This window comes from Xyrauchen texanus, chromosome 29, assembly GCF_025860055.1.
Source record: "Xyrauchen texanus isolate HMW12.3.18 chromosome 29, RBS_HiC_50CHRs, whole genome shotgun sequence".
Lineage (NCBI taxonomy): Eukaryota > Metazoa > Chordata > Actinopteri > Cypriniformes > Catostomidae > Xyrauchen > Xyrauchen texanus.
Window position 1 is genome coordinate 1,196,899 of NC_068304.1, and position 23,479 is coordinate 1,220,377.

The 23,479-nt window shown below is 42.2% G+C and overlaps 1 protein-coding gene across 1 annotated transcript in view; it reads right to left on the reverse strand.

Annotated features, from left to right (window-relative positions):
* reln (reelin) overlaps positions 1 to 23,479 on the reverse strand; it is a 244,660-nt gene that overhangs the window by 28,639 nt on the left and 192,542 nt on the right. Inside the window, exons 39-44 of the mRNA XM_052097389.1 lie at positions 6,969 to 7,137; positions 6,317 to 6,419; positions 5,935 to 6,161; positions 5,636 to 5,859; positions 2,435 to 2,585; positions 1,789 to 2,047 (exon numbers count right to left, since the gene is read on the reverse strand). Coding sequence (XP_051953349.1) covers positions 1,789 to 2,047; positions 2,435 to 2,585; positions 5,636 to 5,859; positions 5,935 to 6,161; positions 6,317 to 6,419; positions 6,969 to 7,137 — 1,133 coding nt within the window. The remainder of the gene's footprint in view (positions 1 to 1,788; positions 2,048 to 2,434; positions 2,586 to 5,635; positions 5,860 to 5,934; positions 6,162 to 6,316; positions 6,420 to 6,968; positions 7,138 to 23,479) is intronic.

Consider the following 23,479-nt stretch of genomic DNA (forward strand, 5'->3'; position numbering starts at 1 on the left):
TGGTTTTAGCCCTCTCAGAGAGTTTGCCAACTCAATACAGAGATGTCATTCTCAGCCATTTAGACTCATAAACGTAGACTCATATATGTTGCCAAGGCAACAGACTCTGTTTCTAGATGTGGAGTAGGACTCACCTTTCTCCAGCTTGCATTCAGTCATTACGCCGGTGTCTGGCGATGTTTAGAGAGATCTCCCTGTGAGAACGTTTCAAAGGCTGTTGGGGCTTATGATCGGCATCCACTTTCATTCCTCTTGGCATGTAGCATGTGAAGCCTTTCCAGTGTTTTATGAAATTATGAAATCCATAAAGGGACTTCACCTGCTGATGCACATGTGTTGTCCCTTCAAAGTGACGTGTGGATGTTGCCAAGCTCATTTCAACAGAAACGGGCCTGCTTTCGGAACCGGTTGGAACCGGTTTGTTCCAGAAAAGTGCTGACCACTGACACTTCCTCTGTGGGTTGGAGCGCTGTGTAAGATAGGTTGTCCAGCTTACAAAGTGTGGACAGGCCAGCAGCTAGAATGGCACATATATTGTCTGAAGATATTTACGGTGCTGTTAGCAATGAGATTTTTCCTTATGGAGATCTGGAGATGGTGGTGTCTTACATCAACCGTCAGGACGTTGGTGTGTATGCTGAGGTTGGCACATCACACTCTTCTATGGGCACAGGACAATGTCCTGTTTATCTGAGCCGAACAAGTTCCGGCTAACCTGAATTTAAGGGTGGATCTCTTGTCCAGATAGGGTCTCAGACTTGGAGAATGGACATTACATCCTCAGACTGTCAAGCAGATCTACAGGAGGTTTAGCAGAGCAGAAATGGAAATGGCTTGTTGATGCAATTTTGAGTGCTTATGAGGTGTGCGTTTTGCAAGGGAATGTCACAGCTGTGTAGCAGACTTGTGTCTCTTGCAGAGAATTTGAGTGATGACACTGTGCTTATGCACAATCAGCCAACAAATTGCTGTGATGTATATAGGCTTCAGATCACGTGACCACTTGCATGGTTTTTTGGCATAATGATTTTGAATTGTTGTACTATAGTTTTGGTTTTCCTGTATTATTCATATGGATTTACCATTAATATAATCGTTAAATAATGGTTACTGTAGTAAGATCATACATTTTGTAAGTGACAGAAAAAAAGGTATTGCAAGTGAAAACATAATAATTTAAAGAGAATGCAAAACTTTTTCAGAAAAAAATGTGCTCTGAAATTTCAAATCCTCCTCTGAAGTTAGTTTTCTATGATAACTTTGTGTCTAACTATCTGACTGATATTTGAATAAAAGTTATGTAAAGTAGTAAAAATAAAGACGAAAGAGCATTTTCGAAGTAGTAACACAGAGAAGAGGTAGAAACAAACTGTTTGGCTGTTCCATTAGGAACAGCTGGATCAGTTATCAGTAAGAAGAAGCATCAAGCCCAGCAGATACGGCATAGAAAGCTAGGGATTCTTACTAGTCGGATTCTGTGCCCATGTACTTGTTGAAATGCTCTGATATGAAGCAGACATACTCATAAGGAGATACTTCAAGATAAATTATATAACAAATGAATTGCCAATATTCACAACAGAAACCAATGTCAAAATCTAAATAATTAATTTTGAGTTTCATTTTGTAGAAACTAAAGAAATATCACTGTTGCACTGGATGCACTGCTGATGACCTTTGCAAAGCACAATGTGCACAGTAATTGTCTGTAATTTAGACCATTTAATATACTGTACAAATCTGTGTATTACAGTAATATCAGTGTGTCTTGGTGTAGCAGCTCTTTACTTTATCAATAACCCAGGGACTGTGGAAGTGGCCGTTCTCAGACGGTTGCCACCAGCGCACAAGTGTCGCTGCAGTACGCGCTCTGAGAGGGATCTCCAAGGCCACCAGGTGAGCCTGGTTACTGCTGTTGCTGTACAAGAATTCCTGAAGAAGAGCCCAGTTTAGCCCACCATCTACAGAGAACTGCAGGAGCACAGGCTGTGAGCGAGGGTCAGGAGAGCTTTTACCGCAGCCCAGCCGCAGGAAGAACTGAATAAACCTGTTGGTTGACAGAGATACACTTTTATGTGCTTATTATAAGAATATCAAAAGAGGCATTACAAACTGAGTAGAAATGTGTCTGCTGTCTACTCAACAATACTGTCTATGTTGAGGGTTATGTCATATACTTCACTAACCACTGTTTGCATCACTTCAGTCTCTTAAAATGGATTACTGTTCATAATTCATGATTAAGTTTTAGACATAGTCTACCAAAAAGTTATATCCCTTCAACGAACACATCACTTGTATTACACAGCTAATTCATATTTGGCATTATGTTCATGCTGTATAACCAGATTAGACCTGGCTCCCCTAACTAAGTCTGGTTTCTCCCAAGGTTTTACAAAGCGCTATACAAATAAAAAAGACATGAATTGAATACCTAGCATTAGACAGGTCCAAATCCAAGGTCTCCAGCATTCGCAGTCCGTCCTCACTGAAGAACAGATGGTTGCCGCTGGTTGTAATGCCACACTTTCTGGAAGGTTTTCCTCCACTCAACAATTTGAAATACTCTGATTCCAAAACGCCACCTGTATGACACAGACATCGTTTATAAATGAAATGTCTCATTCAGATACTGCACATGATTAGCTACATTACTGTGCAAAAGCCTTAGGCATATTAGACGTTTCACAAAAACATTCATCTTAAGACAGTTATTTTAGATCTTCAGCTTTAATGTGTCAATAGGAAATGTTATATTTCCAAATATTCCTTTTGTGAGTACAATAGAAAATAGAAAAGTAGAGAAAGGATTCCTGCAACAAATGATCTCATCATTAAGTCTGTTTGGACTTACATGAAAAGACTAAGAACTGTGGCAAGTTTTCCAAGATGCTTGGAAGAACTTAACTAACCAGCCAAAAAAACAAAAGAAACCTGTGCAATGTTACCCAGTAGAATTGCTGCTGTTAAAGGCATAGGGGTGTTCACACCAAATATTTATGTAATTCATTTTTACTGTACTTTTTATGATGTTAATTGATAAATAAAAAATATAGACTTTATATTTGAAAATATAATTTTTTGAAAATATATTTTTAAAACTGCCTAAAACTTAAGCACAGTCCATTCTGACACAAACATAATAAAAAAATCTATTTGTTTTATGTTTTTAAGTGTCATAGTATGAACTCCTTGTATACCGAATGCATAACACATGTATAGGCAAAATTATTAATATCATTGAAATGTGAAGAAAAGTACATAGCTGTTTAGTTTAACAATTCAAATAATGAACATATTCATAGAGCGTGATATGATGGGAAAGCATTCAAGTCATATTTGTAAGGTTTTATTTGTTGTCACATTCACCATTAATTACAATTGTTTTGTCAGGCCAACATCGTGGCCAGGTAACTCCACCCCTTCAGCTGCATAGAGCAAGCCAAGAACAACATTTTAGGTGTAAATGTAACTGGAGTAATTTATTCATTAATTGTTTTGACTTTTGTGGGGGTTTTTTTTCTTTTGTATTATTTTCAAATATATTGTCTGAATTTATGTTCATTCTCAGTTATGTCTTGTTATTAGAAGAATTTATTGAATTTCATGAAATTTTGTTCCCGTTATTGTTCATAAGTTAAAAGAAAACAATGTTATTGTTGCAAAACTTTTCTTCGGGTGTTTGTTTGGGGAGGGAGCGTAATCGGAGGAACACCTGCTGGGTTTTCCTTGTGCAACATGCGATAGCCTCAGTCTACCCATGTGCGAGGCTGATCGCACATGTGTGCACTGTTGCTTTTCTCCATGATCTCCGGTAAGATGATGTTTATTGTCTAAATATATACTGATTGCTCAATAAGTGTGATTTAAGTGATGGCAGCATTTGATCGTGTTAGTGGTGATGTGTGTTCAATTGTAATTAGATTTTTATGAAATTCATCATAGCGCTAACTAATTAGCATCTTATGCTTCGTGTGTATTTGGAAGAGAGAGAAAAGCTGATGCCTTGTTGATCCACTTATGATCTTTCATTGTTACAGATTAAACAGGAGCACTAGATCTCATCAAGTGGTTGTGTGGTCTTTGTGTGTAAGGGTGTCCGATCCAGACGTGCTACATAAACATACTACTCACACAACTTAGTCTACAAAATGACTTAGCATAGTGCAGAAGTGTGTGAATTTGGGATGCACACTGTTTCAACAAGGGTCACAAAACAAAATTCCCCAAAAACAGTCAAACAGCTTATTTAAAAACAGTGTACAATTAAGCGCCTTATCTGGGGTATACAGTGGGTAGTTTTGTGACCCTTGTGTAACCTAATGGTTAAAGATCTGGGCTGGTAGCTGAAAGGTTGTAGGTTCAAACCCTGAAAAAGTTGATTCATGAACTTTCACCATTGTTTCCTTGATCAAGACACTTAAATTTGCTTACTCTAGGAGAACTAAATTCAGTCACAAAATAAATGATTAATTAGTAATATTGTATACTTTTGAGAATTTCCATTAACAACCAGAAGATGGTGCCACTGAGACTTATCTTAAAATAAGTGCTACTTTCTATGAACCATTACTTTTTCTAATAACTGTGTAACTTTGCACAGTGTGTTGTTGCATACTTCAAATTTAGATAATATTGGAAATGAATAGAATCATTTGTACACCAATTATGTCACCTGCGATTTAATCGTCTCTTGCTTTTCTGAACATACGGTGAGAGGGTTAGTTTTCCTCAAATGATTTAGAGTGATTATGAATTGTACATTAACATCCAATGAAATGTCTTGACAAGCAGTTTTCCTTCCCATGTTGACATATTTCTGATTGAAACAGGAAGTCAGTGTCATAGAGGGTGGGTGTGTCAAATTGACAAAAATCTGTATACACTCCTGCAAGCAAGATGATGTCATCAATGTTTTTGGTCCATTTTCCCAGAGAAGCATTTAAATTGTATACGAAAAAGCCTTCATGTATAACATCAATTAATATGACATTAAAATGTGTTATCATTGAATTCATGCATTTTTCTATGAATAGAATTTACATGAGAACAGTAAAAGAAGTTTTAACCACTCAATTTTGATTTCACATTAGTTGATGTTTAACATTTAGTCTGTTGACAGAAGAGCAAGCGTCTCTTTTTTTAAATACTCCTCTAAATGCCTCCTTTGGCAGCCTGGGCGGTGTTCAAATAGTACACCGCAGCTCGACCATTTTGACCGTGTTTCTAGCTCTGAGGGGAAAATGAAGATGACCTTTGTCATGAGTGTTTCGGACCCTCTATGTGTAAACTGCTAAAAGAGGGGTATGCTAGTGAATAGACAAAATGTTGAAAATGACTGTATTATTTCAAATTAATGTCAACAATATGCAAATCACAGCATAATTTCTGGGGTCAGGGGTGTATATTCCAGGGGGGATGGGGGGAGTTAGCCCCCCCCCTCCAATAATCAAAACAAGAAAGTACAACCCCCCCCCATATTTATACCATGATCAATGGAAACAGATAAATGCTTCACGCTACCTGCTACCCGCCAGTGCCAATTCAAGCCAAATCTACGCCCTTGTCTGGGGTTGTTTTTCACCCACCCTCAGTCATATAAGCACATCCTCATATTGTCTGTTTGTTTCAGTACCTTCAAAATCCTCCTTCATGAAATCTGGATTGGGCATATCCCGGATGGTGCAGTCAGGACCAGAGTAACCTGGATCACAGTTACAGTGAGTGCCCTGAACACATGCCCCATGGCCATTACACATGTTCTGACACTGAGGGCCGATGTAAACACTGTCCAGGGCCCAGGTGGGCGGAGCCACGCCACCTGAATAAAATCCTTGGTACCAGCGGAACCTCACAGAGCTACAAAGTAAATGGACACACTGTAAAACAGCTTCAAACTGCAAAAAAGTTAAAATAAAAGTGTTTTTCACTAACCCACACAATCGCAGCTTGACAAAGTGAATAACTTCTCGTCTCCAGCCCTGAGTAGTGCCGGAGTAATACACACTGGCAGGGTGGAGTTCAGTAGAACAAAGAGAACTGAGCCTAGGACCCCCGGCACATAGGGGAACTAACAGATGCCATGTGGCTCCAAAGTCTCGTGAAAACTCCAGTCGCACAGGGTTTAAGGAGGAGCTTTCAGTGGTGCAGCCCACATTAATCTACAACAGACAGGAACAGTTAATACTAAGTAGTAACATTCTTACTCAAGACTGTAAGCCAATATCACAAACAATGAAAGGCAAAGGAATTATGGGTTACCTTTAACTATGAAAATAGAATGTTACACAAAAATCTCCATCTTGCAAAGCTTTACCTCGAACTGGATGACCGTGTTCTCGTTGACATCAATATCTCTTGTGGTTATAGAGTGTTCACCCGATTCACTGGACATAAATACCATAGCGGAGTCATCTTCCCTGCAAACACAGTGACAGTAATTTGAAGCCAACACACCCACTAAACACTGAGCTCATGAAGCCAAACTATTGTGCTGTAACAACTTTAGAATTCCGTTGTTGGCATCCTACAGATAGTAAAGTGTTGTTTGATAAGGAAGCTTCAAAGCTTGTTTAAAAAAACAAAAAAACATTTAACAGTAAAGCACGTATCGGAGCTTGATTGATTTTGTGATAAATATATGATTCGTGTAATCTGAAGCTTAATTTGACTGAATTTGTTGGAATGTTGCACTAATCTAAGTTTTATCCAATATAGTAACACAAATACCCTCACTTTTGTTATTTTACTGCCCAGACCACGAGCACATTTATTTTCGAATAATAGTTTGGATAATAAATTAGTCTATTAACTTAGTCTTATAAGTTAAGACTTAGTAAAACACAAAAACGACAATGATAGCATTGATAGCCCTATTGTTTCAAAAGCTTCATCACTACCTACAGATGCAGGGCTGATATTGCTAAAATACAATGTTACATCAGTTCTAATGACAAGGAGATACTCACAGTCCCCCTCTCTGGTATGGGCAGTAGAATCCAGTGTTTCCTCCAGGATAAAACAACCAGTTTCCCTCCTGAGGTCCTCCTTCAAAGTTATCTAATATAATTGGTACATTGTTGACAGTGTTGCCATCTATGATGAGGTCATCAATCACCCAAACCTCCTCCTTCTTTCCTGTGGGGTTGAAAATAAAATCCAAAAAGCTGATCTTGTAACAGTAAAAAAGACAAAATCTACCTGCAAGCAGCAACGACTGGGGTCAAGCCGTGCTGGCATTCACTAAGCACAATGCAAAGAAGACCAGTTTAACAAAGGCATAACTGTAAGGCTAGCTGAGGCAGGGTTTGAACACTCAAACTTTGATGTTGTAGTCCCAAACCTTATCCCATGCTCCACACTAATGACAAGTTTATAAGATGATATAAGAAAAATCGTTATGTGATTTTAATCTTGTGACGTTTCATGCCTGACGATACACACTTAAGAAATATTTGTACAGTTCTTATTGTTAGTGTCACTATTAAAACGATTGTTACAAATAATGATACATATAATGGTATAAATGGTGTAACAATTCTTCTGATGTGTCATTAATATTGGAAAATTTTATTTTTTTATCAGTACTATTTAATTGATGTATGATATCAATGGTATAACAATACTTTTGGTATATTAATAATACTGGAAAATGCTATTTTTAATCTGTACTATAAATATTTGATTTTATGTTTTAAAATGTCTTGTCTAAGAGCAAACATGTGATTATTGTTTTTATTTTACAAGTTGTTTTTTTGTCACCACCGTTAAAATGCTTGCTTTATAGTAAAAATATACAGTAAGTGCAAATATATCTCAATAATAATAAGATGAGGACAAATACTTACAAACCTGTTTGAAATCAAATCTGTAATGAAAAAACCCCCCACATATTATAGGATACACTCTATATAATTACAGCAGTGCAGTTTGTAAACAATATACACACTACATAATTAGGTAATACTTAGAAAATCAAATGCATTAAATAAATGTTTATACAAATATAAAACTGTGCAAATGAGTAATCACCAACATTAAAATGCTTGCTTTGCAAATAAGTATATTGTAAATAAGTGCAAATATAAAAATAATAATAACGTGAGCACAAATGCTTACAAACCTGTTTATTTTTTTTATAGCTTTTGCCATGAGAGTCAATAACAATACTTTTACAGGTTATATATTTACAACAATGCAATTTGTTAATATTAAGCCAAAATAATATACTATTTACATGATTAGGTATTATTTAGATAATACGTGCGCCTCATTGGTCAATTCTTCGAAGAATCCAAGTGATTGGTCAATTCCAGCAACCAGGTAGTGACAAGCGTCTGATTGGTTAATTCTTCGAATATTCTTGGTAACGATTCGGGCCATGATTGGATCATTTCTGGATATCTCTACCAGAAATGAGCTCTACTGACAGGTAGCTTTAGGCACAACTCAGCAATAGCAAAGAGACATGCCAAGTTTAGAATCAGTTCACAAAAGCATTGGCTAGCTTGCTAATCAATCAGCATGCTAAATGGCACAATGACCAATTATCCATTAAAAATATAATACCCTAGAGTTAGCATGCTAACCAAACTATTTTCTTTTGATCTGTAAACACAAATAAATGTTTTCGTGAATGTGGAAGAGTGATAAAGATCTAGATATTTAATGCATTGATTATGAAGCAGGGTCAGGTGGCGCGAAGGCCCTACAACTGCCGGATCATAAAGAGGGAAAGTATTAGGATCCAGCAAAGGTCTTTGTGCCACCCTTATCAGATGCCATCAACAACTTTTGTGTCTCTGTGAGGCAAATAAAGAAATGTCCATGTACTGTACAGTCAACCCCATTCCCTCATGCCAAGATACATTTACTAATCTATTACAATAAATGTCTTGGTTACATCTGTAACCTTGGTTCCCTGAAAGGAGGGAATGAGACGTCAGCAGTGACAATCTCTGAAGTCCTTTACAATCATGCACATTTTTTAGCAGATGGCACTTGATGTTCCAGCCCTGATGTGTGTCATTGAGGGCATATAAACCAGTGCACAGCACCTTTTCATAGTGATTTTCTGACTGAAGGGAAGAGAGGGCATCTCTAGGTCCCTTAAAAATGAGAAATCCGTAAGGCAGCAAGCATGCACAGAGTCCGTTCCCTCGTTTCAGGGAATCAAGGTTACAGTCGTAACCAAGATGTTCCCTTTCAAGTAGATCACTTTTTTTAAAATCTTTTTATCCCCTTTTTTCCCAATCTGGAATGCCCAATTCACACTACTTAGTAGATCCTCATGGTGGCGTGTTTACTCACCTCAATCCGGGTGGCAGTGGACAAGTCTCAGTTGCCTCCGCCTCTGAGACAGTCAATCCACGCATCTTATCATGTGGCTTGCTGTGCATGACACATGACGGAGACTCACATCACGGGAGGCTCATGCTATTCTCCATGATCCACGCACAATTTACCACATGCCCCATTGAGAGCGAGAACCTCTAATCATGACCACAAGGAGGATACCCCATGGGACTCTACCCTTCCTATGGGGTTCTGGAGATATTAAAACATTTACATTTCTCAAGCTGAAGCCCATGATCAACAGGCCGCAAGCCCAGGACTCAATTTGGCCAGTGAAGTAAAAGAGATTAAGCGTCAACTGTTGAACTTGACGGATATGCTCACAAAGTTTGTTGCTGACTTGGAGGATCTTCGATCGATCTCTGCTATGGAGACGAAATTCACTGAGTTGGTTACAAGAGTGACAGATTTTGAGAAACTGATCGATTCATTGAGAGGGAATTAGCTGCTAACCATCTAGCGGCCTAGGTAGACACCTTGGAGCATCTCTGGGAAAAGCTGGAAGACCTTGAGAATGTCCAAGGATTCCTGAGGACGAAGAAGGCTGAGATATGGTGAAATTCCTATATGAGCTCTTCCCACGTCTACTCAATATAACAGGCTATAAGTTGGAAATCCACCACAGCGTTTTATTGTTCCCAGACTTTGTGAATTCGTCAAGAGAGAAACGTGATCGCTTCAAGGAATGCAAGAAACTCTTACATCAATGGAAGGCCGCTTCTGCACTGATGTTCCCGGCCAAATTGAAAACAGATACTAAGGATGGCCGCAATATATTTACATGCTCACAGCAAGCAATGTCCTTCATAAAGTCAATGGAATGAGTAAGTCATTGTGTGATACTCTAGATGCAGCTGAGTGAGCCTGACTCACTGAACATTCACTTGATTCTTTTTTTCCTTTTTCCTTTTTGAGTTGGTTCTGGCTAGCGGCTGGAGTTTGTTTTGTGGAATAACACTGCTTCGGGACAGTTTGTGGATGAATCTGCACAAATCTTGTGCTTATACCTCCTATTGGATGGAGTTTGTTTTGTGGAATATTTCTTGCAAAATATTGGACTGATTTGCTCATCTGCTGCACTCATGTAACAGCCAGCCCACAGAACATTAGTTTGACTGCCCGAGTGACTGGAGCTTGTTTTGTGGAGGAACACACCTTTGGGACAGTTATGTGGATGAATCTACATGTTCTGTTTGTTTATTCCTCCTATTGGCTGGAGTTTGTTTTATAGATTATTTTCTGTTGCGTAATTCTGTCTCACAAAATTTGTATAGAAGTACTGAACTTGAGCAATCTGACAGCAAAGTTGTCAGGGGGGCTCTCATAGGCGTACATGGACTGTTTGAGTTTAGAGGGATGGACGCCGGTTAACTGAAAAATTTGGGGAGATATGAGGTGGACATGTTTTCTTTAGTGCTGGCTCAAGTAAGAGCAGGAGAGATTCATTACATTGATAAATAAGCATCTACAATTAAAATGTCTCAAACAGATTAAAGATAAGTTAGGAAGAGTCATTATTGTTTTATTAGAAATTCAAAGGTTGATTTTGGCTAATATTTATGCACCTAACATGGATGATCAGGGCTTTTTTATAGCTCTTGAAGGGATGCTGCATGTCACTGGCACCACTCATGATATAATATTTGGAGGAGACTTTAATCTATTGATGGACTCAGTCCTTGATCATAGTAAAGCAAAAGTGTGTAAGCCCCCTAGAGCAACATTGATGCTTCACAGGATGTGTAAAAAATCTTGGTCTTACAGATATTTGGAGACTTTTGAGCCCATCTGGTAGTGACTAGGCTGCCCCCTGATAGTCGACTAACCATTAGTTGATGAGAAGTGTCTTGATCAACCAAGTTTTTATTGGTCGGTTGTTTGAGAAAAAAAAATCTCTGAAAACAACAAACACCAGTATTACCTCTGGTTGGATGCTAGGTGGTACTATGGGATCATTTTCGTTAAGCAGAGTTAGGGTTATGCCTACACAATAAAGCAAGACACCTTGATTTCAAACTTTGAACATTATTTTTTATTTATTTTAACTAAATGTTCAAATGAAACTGGAAAAAAGAAGTGCATTTAAAATGTGTTTGTAAGATGGCTTCACAACAGTTGACAACATCTCTCTGGCAAAGAACCTACTTCATCAGTGCATTTTCTACCGGTAATAATAATAATAATAATAATAATAATAATAATAATGGTCTAATAATAATTTAATCGTTTAATGGGAAAACGAGCCAGATATCATCTTGACATCGTCAAAGGCAGCAGCTATTGGCGATCACTCTGACCATCGTCGATCCCCGAGATTGTTGCTCAACCCGAAGGTGTATTTCTCTCTATGCTGGATTTTCCGACGCATTCAGGTCATTACAGCTTTTGCCGGTGTCACTGCGGCTCACTTTGTGTGTGCTTATAAAATGTATACTTTAAAGGCTCACTATTACAGTTTAGTATTTCTCTGTAATGCAGAACAGTGTTAGCAATGTTACTTATAACATTCTTTCTCAGCCCTGGAACTCAAACATTTTCTGATGCCCCCCAACATATAAGCTATTAAATCAATATCATAAACAACGACTAGTCAACTAATGGCTTAAATTAATGAATACTAGTCGACTAGGAAAATCTTTGGTCGGGGGCAGCCCTAGTAGGGACTAAACATTTTTTTCATCAATCCATAAGATTTATTATAGAATAGATTTAGGCGAGGGAGACGAGCTGGCGCGCTGGTTAAACTCCGACAGCCCAGCGTTCGAACAGCACTGCCGAGCATTCATCTCGGGAATCTCCGCTCTCTTCCCAACAAAACTGACGAACTACATCTCCTCACACGTACTAATAAGGACTTTTCAAACTCTGCTGCCTTGTGCTTCACTGAAACCTGGCTGAGTGAAGCCATTCCGGATAGCGCATTACATCTGCCGGGCTTCCAACTGTTCAGAGCGGATCGCATCGCGGAGTTAATGGGGAAAATGAGAGGCGGTGGAACATGCTTTTACATCAACGAAAGTTGGTGTACAGATGTAACAACATTAAAGAGGATGTGCTGTCCTAATCTGGAAGCGCTCTTTATTAACTGTAAGCCTTTCTACTCGCCACGGGAGTTTTCCTCGTTTATTCTGGTGAGTGTTTTACATTCCTCCAAACGCGTCTGGGAACATAGCGCTACAACAGCTGGCTGATCAAATCTCAGACACAGAACAACAACACCCGGACTCAGTTATTATTATTCTTGGGGACTTTAACAAAACTAATCTCACACGTGAACTGCCCAAATACAGACAGCACATTACATGCCCAACCAGAGACAGGAATATATTGGATCACTGCTATACAACATTAAAGGATGCATATCGCTCTGTCCCACGTGCATCTTTGGGACTCTCTGATCACTGTCTGGTTCATCTTCTCCCGATCTACAGGCAGAAATTAAAATCAACAAAGCCAGTTGTAAGGACTGCAAGGAGATGGACTAATGAAGCAGAGCTGGAACTACAAGATACTGTTACATCATACATCAGTTTCTGTGAGGATATGTGCATCCCTACTAGGACATTTTTATCATTCAGCAATGATAAACCATGGTTCACAGGAAAACTCAGACAGCTTCGTCATGCCAAAGAGGAGGCTTACAGGGGTGGGGATAGAGTCTTGTATAATCAGGCCAGGAACACACTGAATAGGAAATCAGAGTGGCTAAAAGAAGCTACTCTGAGAAGCTGAAAAACAAGTTTTCAGCTAACGACGCTGCATCAGTGTGGAGTGGCCTGAAACAACTTATTAATTACAGGACTCCTACCCCCAACCCTGTGGCGGACCAACGACTGGCTGACGACCTGAATGTGTTCTATTGCAGATTTGAAAGGCCCAATTTCACACCCCACATGCACTCGGACCTTCATTTCACACAACCATTAACACCTCCTGCAACCCCCCTCCTCCCCCCTCCTGCTACACAACCTGCACTCAAGGCTCCAGGCCCAGATGGCATCTCACCAGCGTGCCTTCGTTCATGTGCTAACCAACTGGCCCCCATCTTCACTCAGATCTTCAATAGATCACTGGAGCAGTGTGAAGTCCCATGCTGCTTCAAATGCTCCGTTATTATCCCTGTCCCTAAGAAACCTAAAATCACAGGACTTAATGACTACAGACCTGTCGCCCTGACATCTGTGGACATGAAGTCATTTGAGAGACTGGTGTTAGCCCACCTGAAGGACATCACTGGACCCTTTCTGGACCCTCTTCTATTTGCTTATCGATTGCTTATCAATTTGCTTCAATTTGCTTATCGAGCAAACAGGATGATGCAGTCAACATGGGATTGCATCACGTCGTGCAACATCTGGACAGACCGGGGATATATGCAAGGATCCTTTTTGTGGACTTCAGCTCTGCTTTCAACACAATCATCCCAGATATACTCTGGACTAAGTTAAACCAAATCCCTGTAGATCCCTGTAGATTGTCTCAAGATGGCGCCGAGTATGGCTGCTGTGTTGCGAGCTCCGTTACAACACTGCGGTTTATTGTTTGTTTTGTTTACAGTTCTTTGTTTTTTTGTCTTGGATGTTGTCTGCCTTATTGTTTACGAGAGCCAAACGCTTTTGGACATTGGTTCTACAATTTCACATCGAAAACCGGACTTCAAATTCCTTAATGCCGACCCGCTGTTTACAAACACGCCGGCGGAGCCCTTTGTCTGGGCTGCCTGGCCACGGAAACGCAGAAGGAAAAGAGGAAAATGAGCCGGCGTTCTCATCAGAGTAAGACGTCGTGCAAATCGACTCCCGCTACCCAGTATACTACTGGCAAATGTTCAGTCTCTGGACAACAAGCTCTGCGAGCTGAGAGCGCGGATCTCTTTCCAACGAGAGACGAAAGATTGCTGAGATCTGCCTTACAGAAACCTGGCTGGCTGCGGAGATTTCAGACTCGGCCATCGAAATCACGGGCTTCTCCGTGCACCGAGCGTACAGAGCGAAAGACCTCTCCGGTAAAAGCAGAGGTGGTGGTGTATGTTTTATGATCAACAAATCATGGTGTGATCAGAGGAACGTACATTTCATCAACTCTTTCTGCTCTCCTGATCTGGAATATCTCATGCTTCTGTGTCGACCATTCTGGCTACCGAGGGAATTCACAGCGGTCATCATCACAGCTGTGTACATCCCCCACAAGCCGACACAGACCGGGCACTCAGGGAACTGTATGGGAGTATAAGTGAGCAGGAAACCGCGCACCCTGAGGCTGCGTTCATTGTTACCGGGGACTTTAACAAAGCCAACTTCAAAAAAATCGCTCCAAAATACCACCAACACATAAAGTTCAACACACGAGGGGACCGGGTTTTAGATCAGTTACTCTCCTCCAGTTATGCCCTCCATAACACTATTACACTAATACAGCCAAACGCCAGTACAGGCACAAACTTGAAGGTCAGTTCAACACCACTGACTCTAGAAGTATGTGGCAGGGAATTAATACCATCACGGTCTACAAACGGAATAAAGACTCCGCTGTGAACACCGCTGCATCTCTCCTGGACGAACTTAATACATTTTATGCTCGTTTCGAGGACAACACCACCGCCCTTGCGAAGAGAGCACTCGTGGCTGATGCTACAGAGGTTGATTCACTCTCCGTCTCTGTTGTGGATGTAACCCGATCCTTCTGACGGGTGAACATCCGTAAAGCCGCGGGTCCAGACGGCATTCCGGGCCGCGTCATCAGAGCCTGCTCGAATCAACTGGCTGGTGTTTTTACGGATATTTTCAATCTGTCCCTCTCCCTGTCTGTAGTCCCCACATGCTTCAAAACATCAACCATTGTGCCTGTACCGAAGCAAGCCACAATCACTTGCTTAAATGACTGGAGTCCTGTTGCTCTGACCCCCATCATCAGCAAATGCTTCGAGAGGTTAATCAGAGATTACATCTGCTCTGTTCTGCCCCCCTCTTTGGACCCATTGCAGTTTGCCTACCGCAACAACCGCTCCACTGATGATGCCATTGCATCTACACTACACACTGCTCTCTCCCACCTGGAAAAAAGGAACACATATGTGAGAATGCTGTTTGTTGACTACAGCTCAGCATTCAACACCATAGTGCCCTCCAAGCTTGATATGAAACTCCAGGTTCTGGGCTTAAACAGCTCGAATGCAGCTGGATCCTGGACTTCCTGTCAGGCAGACATCAGGTGGTTAGAATGGGCAGCAACATCTCCTCATCATTGACCCTCAACACTGGAGCCCCGCAGGGCTGTGTTCTCAGCCCCCTACTGTATTCACTGTACACACATGACTGTGTGGCAACACACAGCTCCAATGCCATCATTAAGTCTGCTGATGATACAACGGTGGTAGGTCTGATCACTGACGATGATGAAAGAGCCTACAGAGAGGAGGTGCACACTCTGACACGCTGGTGTCAGGAGCACAACCTCTCCCTCAATGTCAGTAAAACCAAGGAGCTTGTGGTGGATTTCAGGAGGAAAGACGGAGACCACAGCCCCATCACCATTAATGGATTACCGGTGGAGAGAGTCAGCAGTTTCAAGTTCCTCAGTGTCCACATCACTGAAGAACTCACATGGTCCGTCCACACTGAGGCCGTTGTGAAGAAGGCTCACCAGCGCCTCTTCTTCCTGAGACGGCTGAGGAAGTTTGGAATGAACCACCACATCCTCACACGGTTCTACAGCAGTAATGTAGAGAGCATCCTGACTGGCTGCATCACTGCCTGGTATGGCAATAGCACCACCCACAACTGCAAAGCCCTGCAAAGGGTGGTGCGAACTGCCAGAAACATCATCGGAGGTGAGCTTCCCTCACTCCAGGACATATACACTAGGCGGTGTGTGAAAAAAGCTCGGAGGATCATCAGAGACTCCAGCCACCCGAGTCATGGGCTGTTCTCACTGCTACCATCAGGCAGGCGGTATCGCAGCATCAGGACCCGCACCAGCTGACTACATGACAGCTTCCTTCCCCAAGCAGTCAGACTTTTGAACACTTGATCTATCACGATCAATAATTAGCACTGCACTTTATTCATCTACAATCTCACACTGGACTGTCAACATATTCTCCTCAATATACTACTTCATATATATATATATATATATATATATATTTCATATACTCCTTACTTATTGTATTGTATATTGTGTATTGTATATTGTGTGTATTGTTTACTGTACATTGTATATAATTATTGTGTTGTGTAAGTATGTGTACATTTGATTTGTAAATTGTTTTGTGTAAGTATGTTGTTTATTGTAATTGGTATATGTCTCGTCACTGTCATGACTGCTATGTTGCTCGGAACTGCACACAAGAATTTCACCTACTGTTGCACTTGTGTACATGGTAGTGTGACAATAAAGTGATTTGATTTTGATTTGACCTCTACCTGTCTACCTGATTACCAGCTTTCTGACGGACAGGCAGCAGCTTGTGAGGCAGGGAAAATTCACTTCCACCACCTGTACCATCAGCACTGGAGCCCCCCAGGGATGTGTGCTCTCCCCACTACTCTTCTCCCTGTACACCAATGACTGCACCACCAAGGACCCCTCTGTCAAGCTCCTGACGTTTGCACATGACACCACTGTCATCGGCCTCATCCGAGATGATGATGAGTCTGCATATAGAAAGGAGGTTGAACGGCTGGCTGTCTGGTGCATTCAAAACAACCTGGAGCTGAACATGCTCAAAACGGTGGAGATGATTGTGGACTTTAGGAGGAACACCCCAACATTGTCCCCCCTCACCATTCTAAACAGCACTGTGGCAGCAGTGGAGTCATTCAGGTTCCTGGGCACTACCATCTCACAGGACCTGAAGTGGGAGATACACATCGACTCCATTGTGAAAAAGGCCCAGCAGAGGTTGTACTTCCTTCGCCAGCTGAGGAAGTTCAACCTGCCACAGGTGCTGCTGAAACAGTTCTACTCAGCAGTCATTGAGTCTGTCCTCTGCACTTCAATAACTGTCTGGTTTGGTGCAGCTACGAAATCAGACATCAGAAGACTACAAAGGACAGTTCGGTCTGCTGAGAACTATACACTTCCAGAGTGAGGAAAAAGGCTGTAAAAATCACTCTGGACCCCACTCACCCTGCCCACTACCTTTTTGAACTGTTGCCTTCTGGCCGGCGCTTGAGAGCTCTGAACACCAGAACCGTCAGACACAGGAACAGTTTTTTCCCTCAGGCCATCCATCTAATGAACAATTAAATTGCCCCATTGAGCAATAATTATGTGCAAAACACAGTTTAATTCTATTTATATTATCCAACACATCCACTTCTGCCATTACTTACATTGCTCTGTACATAATATACTGTTTTTTGTTCTTTATATAACAGATAGTAATAGATTTGCACTACATGTGTGTATGTGGGTATGTATGAAGGTGAGTGTATGTACGTATATGTATAACTATTTACATTGTATTCTTTTTTGTTTTAATTACCTATGTCTTGCTGCTGTTTTTGGTATTGTTTGTATTGTTGTACACTGGAAGCTTCTGTCACCAAGACAAATTCCTTGTATGTGTAAGCATACTTGGCAATAAAGCTGATTCTGATTCTGATTTTTTTATATCTAAGTCCCTCATTTCATTTGTTGTTGATTGCTCAGTTGGAAACATCTTAGTCTCAAATCACACCCTGGTGAGTTTAGAAGTGTTGCTACATACGGAGAAAAAGAAATATAGTTGACGGTTTAATGTATTCCTTTTGCAAAATCCTGAATTTCAACAAATGTTAAAGGCTTAAATCATGTATATATGGAGACCAACTGGTATCCTCTGTGTGCGTGGCTTGGGACACACTTAAGGCGGTTCTTAGGGGTCAGATCATTCATTATGCCTCATTCACCAAAAAATCCAAAGCACAAGAACTAGTAGATTTGAAAAGGAATATTAAAAGTGCCGAGGCAGAGCTGAAACACTGAATTTCGTTTTGGCTATTCAGGGCAAGACAGTCATATTTTGAGTGGGGGGACAAAGCAGGAAAATTCCTGGCTAGATAATTTTTTCAACCATTCCCTCAGTGAAATCTGCTGGTGGTAAAATTTGTTCCTTGGCCATTGATATTAATAATGATTTTATAGAATTATATCTTGATCTCTATAGTTCCACGTTTTCGTCTACTGATGAAAATATTAGAAACTTTGTGGAACCATTAGAACTCCCTAAACTGATGACAGAAAAAAAAAATCTTGATTCTCAGATAACATTGGAAGAGTTTGGCAAGGTAATTAAGGCCTTGCCATAATTGGAAAGCTTCTGCCAACCATGATACAAGCCTGGATCAGACTGCTTCTTAAAAGGACAAAGATCCAAGCGAGTGTAAGAGTTACCATCCAATTTCCATGATCCAGCTAGACGTCAAAATATTTTCAAAAATTCTGGCTAACCGATTCAATAAAGTTATGACATCTGTTATACATAGAGATCAGTGTGGCAGCGGGGGCATGGTTGAGCATTCGTCCAGAGAGAGAGAAAGAGGTAAGGGTGCATACACCTGAGCCAGATAATGATTAACAACTGTTTCCAATTGCAGTGAGCTTGGAGAGAATGGTATAAAAGGGACCTTGCCAGTGGCAGGAAGAGGGAGAGAGAACTACCCCTCTGAAACAGTCTGTCTTGTGTTTAGCTAATGAGTGTAATGCAGAAAATAAATTTTGAGTTTATTAAAAGTTATACCTTTGAGTTGAAGTATCCAGATCCCTGTGCCCTCCTTTCCCTCCCTGCGTGAAGTCTTTTACAATCAGGTAGGGTTTATTTGGGACTGCAGCTCTTCTGATAACGTTAGGTATTTCATCAATATCATGTGGTGAATGATCAGACTTGATGCTGAAAAGGCATTTGATATGGTAGAATGGGATTATTTAAGATTTTTTAATATACAGGTTCGGGAATATTTTTATTGAATGGATTACTTTATAGACACCCGGTAGTGGTGGTACAAAAAAATGGATTAATTTAAGATTATTTTACTCTGGATAGGGGCACCGGGCAGGGTTGCCCTCTTTCCCCATTATTGTTCTGCCTTGCCCTGGAACCATTAGCAGCTGTGATAGGAAGGGAACATGACTTTCCAGGGGTGGTGGCTGGAGGTATGGCGCATAAACTTTAGCTTTATGCAGATTATATTTTATTATTTGTCTCCGGCCCCATTAGATCTATGCCGTGCCTCCATACAATTATTAATTACAGTTCTCAGGATACAGAGTCAATTGGTCTAAATACGAAGTTCTCGTATCCAAGATGGCGGCGCGGTAGCACGCAGCGGCCACTCCGGATCCACAATGGTGCTATTTTTGCTAAAAAAGCCCGACTTTTGCAACACATGGACATCGGAGCAACCAGTGTTCGTGTCTACCATCGCCAGACACTACTCAAATATAAGACTCATGCAAAAACCAAGCTGCATGATGACCTGCAGGAGGCGCTACGCGTACTCGGCTTGCTGCGGAGACCAGGCCTCCAGCCCTCGGCGTCGCCTGATGCCGGTGGCCGGGGGAGAGGACGTCGTAAGTGGTGTGTGAGAAAGCGAAGCGGAAAGAGGGCGGGGGTCCATGCTAGGCTAAAAACAAACCCTAGCCGGCCGGCTCTCCCGTCTATCCTGCTCTCAAATGTTTGCTCCCTGGACAATAAACTGGACTATATCCGACTCCAGCAGGCTACGCAGCATGAGTTTAGAGACTGCTGCGTCTTTGTTTTCACGGAGACGTGGCTCAGCGACAGAGTTCGGATGCGCCATTCAGCTAGACGGGCTCGCCTCGTTTCGTGCCGACAGAAATACAGCTCTCTGCGGTAAGACTCGCGGTGGTGGCTTGTGTGTTTACATCAACACGGAATGGTGCAAGAACTCTATGCTAGTCTCTAGTTACTGTTCATCGCTGTTGGAGCTTGTGACTGTTAGATGCAGACCTTTTTATCTACCACGGGAATTCACCATTGTTTGCATAACCGGAGTTTACATTCCCCAAGCTAACGCTAAGGAAGCGCTCTGTGAACTGTATGGGGCTATGAGCGAACTGCAGAACGCTCACCCCGACGGACTGTTTATTGTCGCCGGAGATTTCAACCATGCAAATCTCAAGACAGTGCTCCCTAAGTTCCATCAGTATGTGGACTTTGCAACGAGAGGGGCGAACGCGCTTGATCTTGTTTACACAAACATCCCAGGCGCGTACTCAGACCACATCTCTGTTATGTTAATTCCAGCATACAGACCGCTCGTCAGACGCACAAAACCGCTTCAGAAGCAGGTGAAAACCTGGCCAGCAGGAGCCATCTCTGCTCTTCAGGACTGTTTTGAGTGTACTGACTGGCACATGTTCAGGGAGGCTGCAACATATGGCGATTCTACCAACTTGGAGGAATACACAGCATCAGTGACCAGCTACATCAGCAAGTGCATTGATGATGTCACTTTCTCCAAGACCATCACCACACGCTCCAACCAGAAGCCGTGGATGACTGCGGAGGTGCGCACGCTGCTGAGGTCCCGAGACTCCGCCTTCAGAGCAGGCAATAAGGCAGCCCTAAGAACAGCTAGGGCCAAACTGTCACGGGCAATCAGAGAGGCAAAGCGCGCACACGCCCAGAGAATCCACAGTCACTTTCAAGACAGCGGTGACATGCGGCGCATGTGGCAGGGCATCCAGGCCATCACCAACTACAGGACAACATCAGTTGCCTGTGACAAAGATGCCTCCCTTCCAGATGCGCTGAACGACTTCTACGCTCGGTTTGAAGTGCAGAACGACGTGATGGCGAGGAAGTCCACCCCTCCTCCCAACGACCAGGTGCTCTGTCTTACCACGGCAGATGTGAGGAAAACTCTACGTAGAGTCAACCCACGGAAGGCTGCTGGACCAGACAACATTCCTGGCAGAGTGCTCAGAGGATGTGCAGACCAGCTAGCAGATGTTCTTACCGACATCTTCAACATCTCTCTGAGCAGCGCCGTCGTTCCAACGTGCTTCAAGGCCACCACCATCATCCCCATGCCAAAGAAGTCTTCAGTGTACTGCCTCAGCGACTACCGTCCCGTCGCACTTACACCCATCATCATGAAGTGCTTCGAGAGGCTCGTCATGAGGCAGATTAAGACCCAGCTGCCCCCTCACTAGACCCACTGCAGTTTGCATATCGTTCAAACCGTTCAACGGACGATGCCATCACCACAACCCTCCATCTGGCCCTCACCCACCTAGACAATAAGGACTCATACGTTCGAATGCTGTTCATAGATTTCAGCTCAGCATTCAACACAATCATTCCCCAGCACCTGATTGGAAAGCTGAACCTGCTGGGCCTGGACACCTCCCTCTGCAACTGGATCCTGGACTTCCTGACTGGGAGACCTCAGTCAGTCCGGATCGGGAACAGCATCTCCACCACCACCACACTGAGCACTGGGGCCCCCCAGGGCTGTGTGCTCAGTCCACTGCTGTTCACTCTGCTGACTCACGACTGTGCAGCAATGCACAGCTCGAATCACATCATCAAGTTCACCGATGACATGACCGTGGTGGGTCTCGTCAGCAAGAACGACGAGTCAGCATACAGAGAGGAGGTGCAGCGGCTGACGAACTGGTGTAGAGCCAACAACCTGTCCCTGAATGTCGACAAAACAAAAGAGATGGTTGTTGACTTTAGGAGAGCACAAGGTGAACACACTCCGCTGAACATCGACGGCTCCTCTGTGGAGATCGTCAAGAGCACCAAATTTCTTGGTGTTCACTTGGCGGAGAACCTCACCTGGTCCCTCAACACCAGCTCTATCACCAAGAAAGCCCAGCAGCATCTCTACTTTCTTCGAAGGCTGAGGAAAGCACATCTCCCAACCCCCATCCTCACTACATTCTATAGAGGGACTATTGAGAGCATCCTGAGCAGCTGCATCACTGCCTGGTTTGGGACTTGCACCGTTTGGACCGCAAAGCCCTGCAGAGGATAGTGAGGACAGCTGAGAAGATCATTGGGGTCTCTCTTCCCTCCATCAAAGACATTTACAAAAAACACTGTATCCATAAAGCAACCAGCATTGTGGACGACCCCACACACCCCTCACACAAACTCTTTACCCTCCTCCCGTCTGGCAAGAGGTACCGAAGCATTCGGGCCCTCACGGCCAGACTGTGTAACAGCTTCTTCCCCAAGCCATCAGACTTCTCAATACTCAGAGACTGGTTTGACACACACGTGTCCTGAGTAGCACTTTAATAACTGTCACTTTATAACTGTCTGCTACCTCAATAACTGCTATGTGCATAGAACATTATCTCATAGTATGTTATGTTTACATTTTTAGAAACTGTCATCTTTTTGCACTACTGAGTACTGGTCGGCACTGCACTGTCTATTGTCCTGTTCATTGTCAGTAATTTGTTGTACTGTCCTGTACTTTTTGCACATGTTTGCACGTGCACTTTATATAGGTATATATAGGTAGTTTATATAGGTATTTTATTCCTTTGTGTAGTCTCACGTGGTCCTATGTTGGTCCTTTGTTGTTTTTATGTAGCACCATGGTCCTGGAGGAACGTTGTCTCGTTTTGCTGTGTACTGTACTAACTGTATATGGTTGAAACGACAATAAAAACCACTTGACTTGACTTGACTTGACTTGTCTCTGACAGTGTACTCCCCTGTAACAGCTTTCCAGCCGGGCACCTTCCTCAACAGGGCATTAAGTATTTGGGCATTTTATTCCCAGAAAATTTGTCTGATTTATTAAGTTAATTTTGATCCTTTAATAAAAAGGTTTTCGAGCGATGTGGGCAGGTGGGCTTCATTACATTTATCTATGATTGGGAAGGTTAATGTTATTCAAATGAATTTTATTCCAAAATTTAACTACCTGCTACAGTCTCTCCATATAGATGTCCCTCTCTCTTATTTCAAGCAATTTGATAGCATAATGAAGTTTGAAATGGTATGTGTCCTAGATAACATTTCAATAAGTTACATAGGCTGATTGAAAAAGATGGGCTAGGCCTACCTAAGATTTTGTTTTATTATTATGCATTCGGTCTCAGACATTTGGATCATTGGTCGCTTCCACCTGAGAGAGCTCCTCCCAGGTTTTGT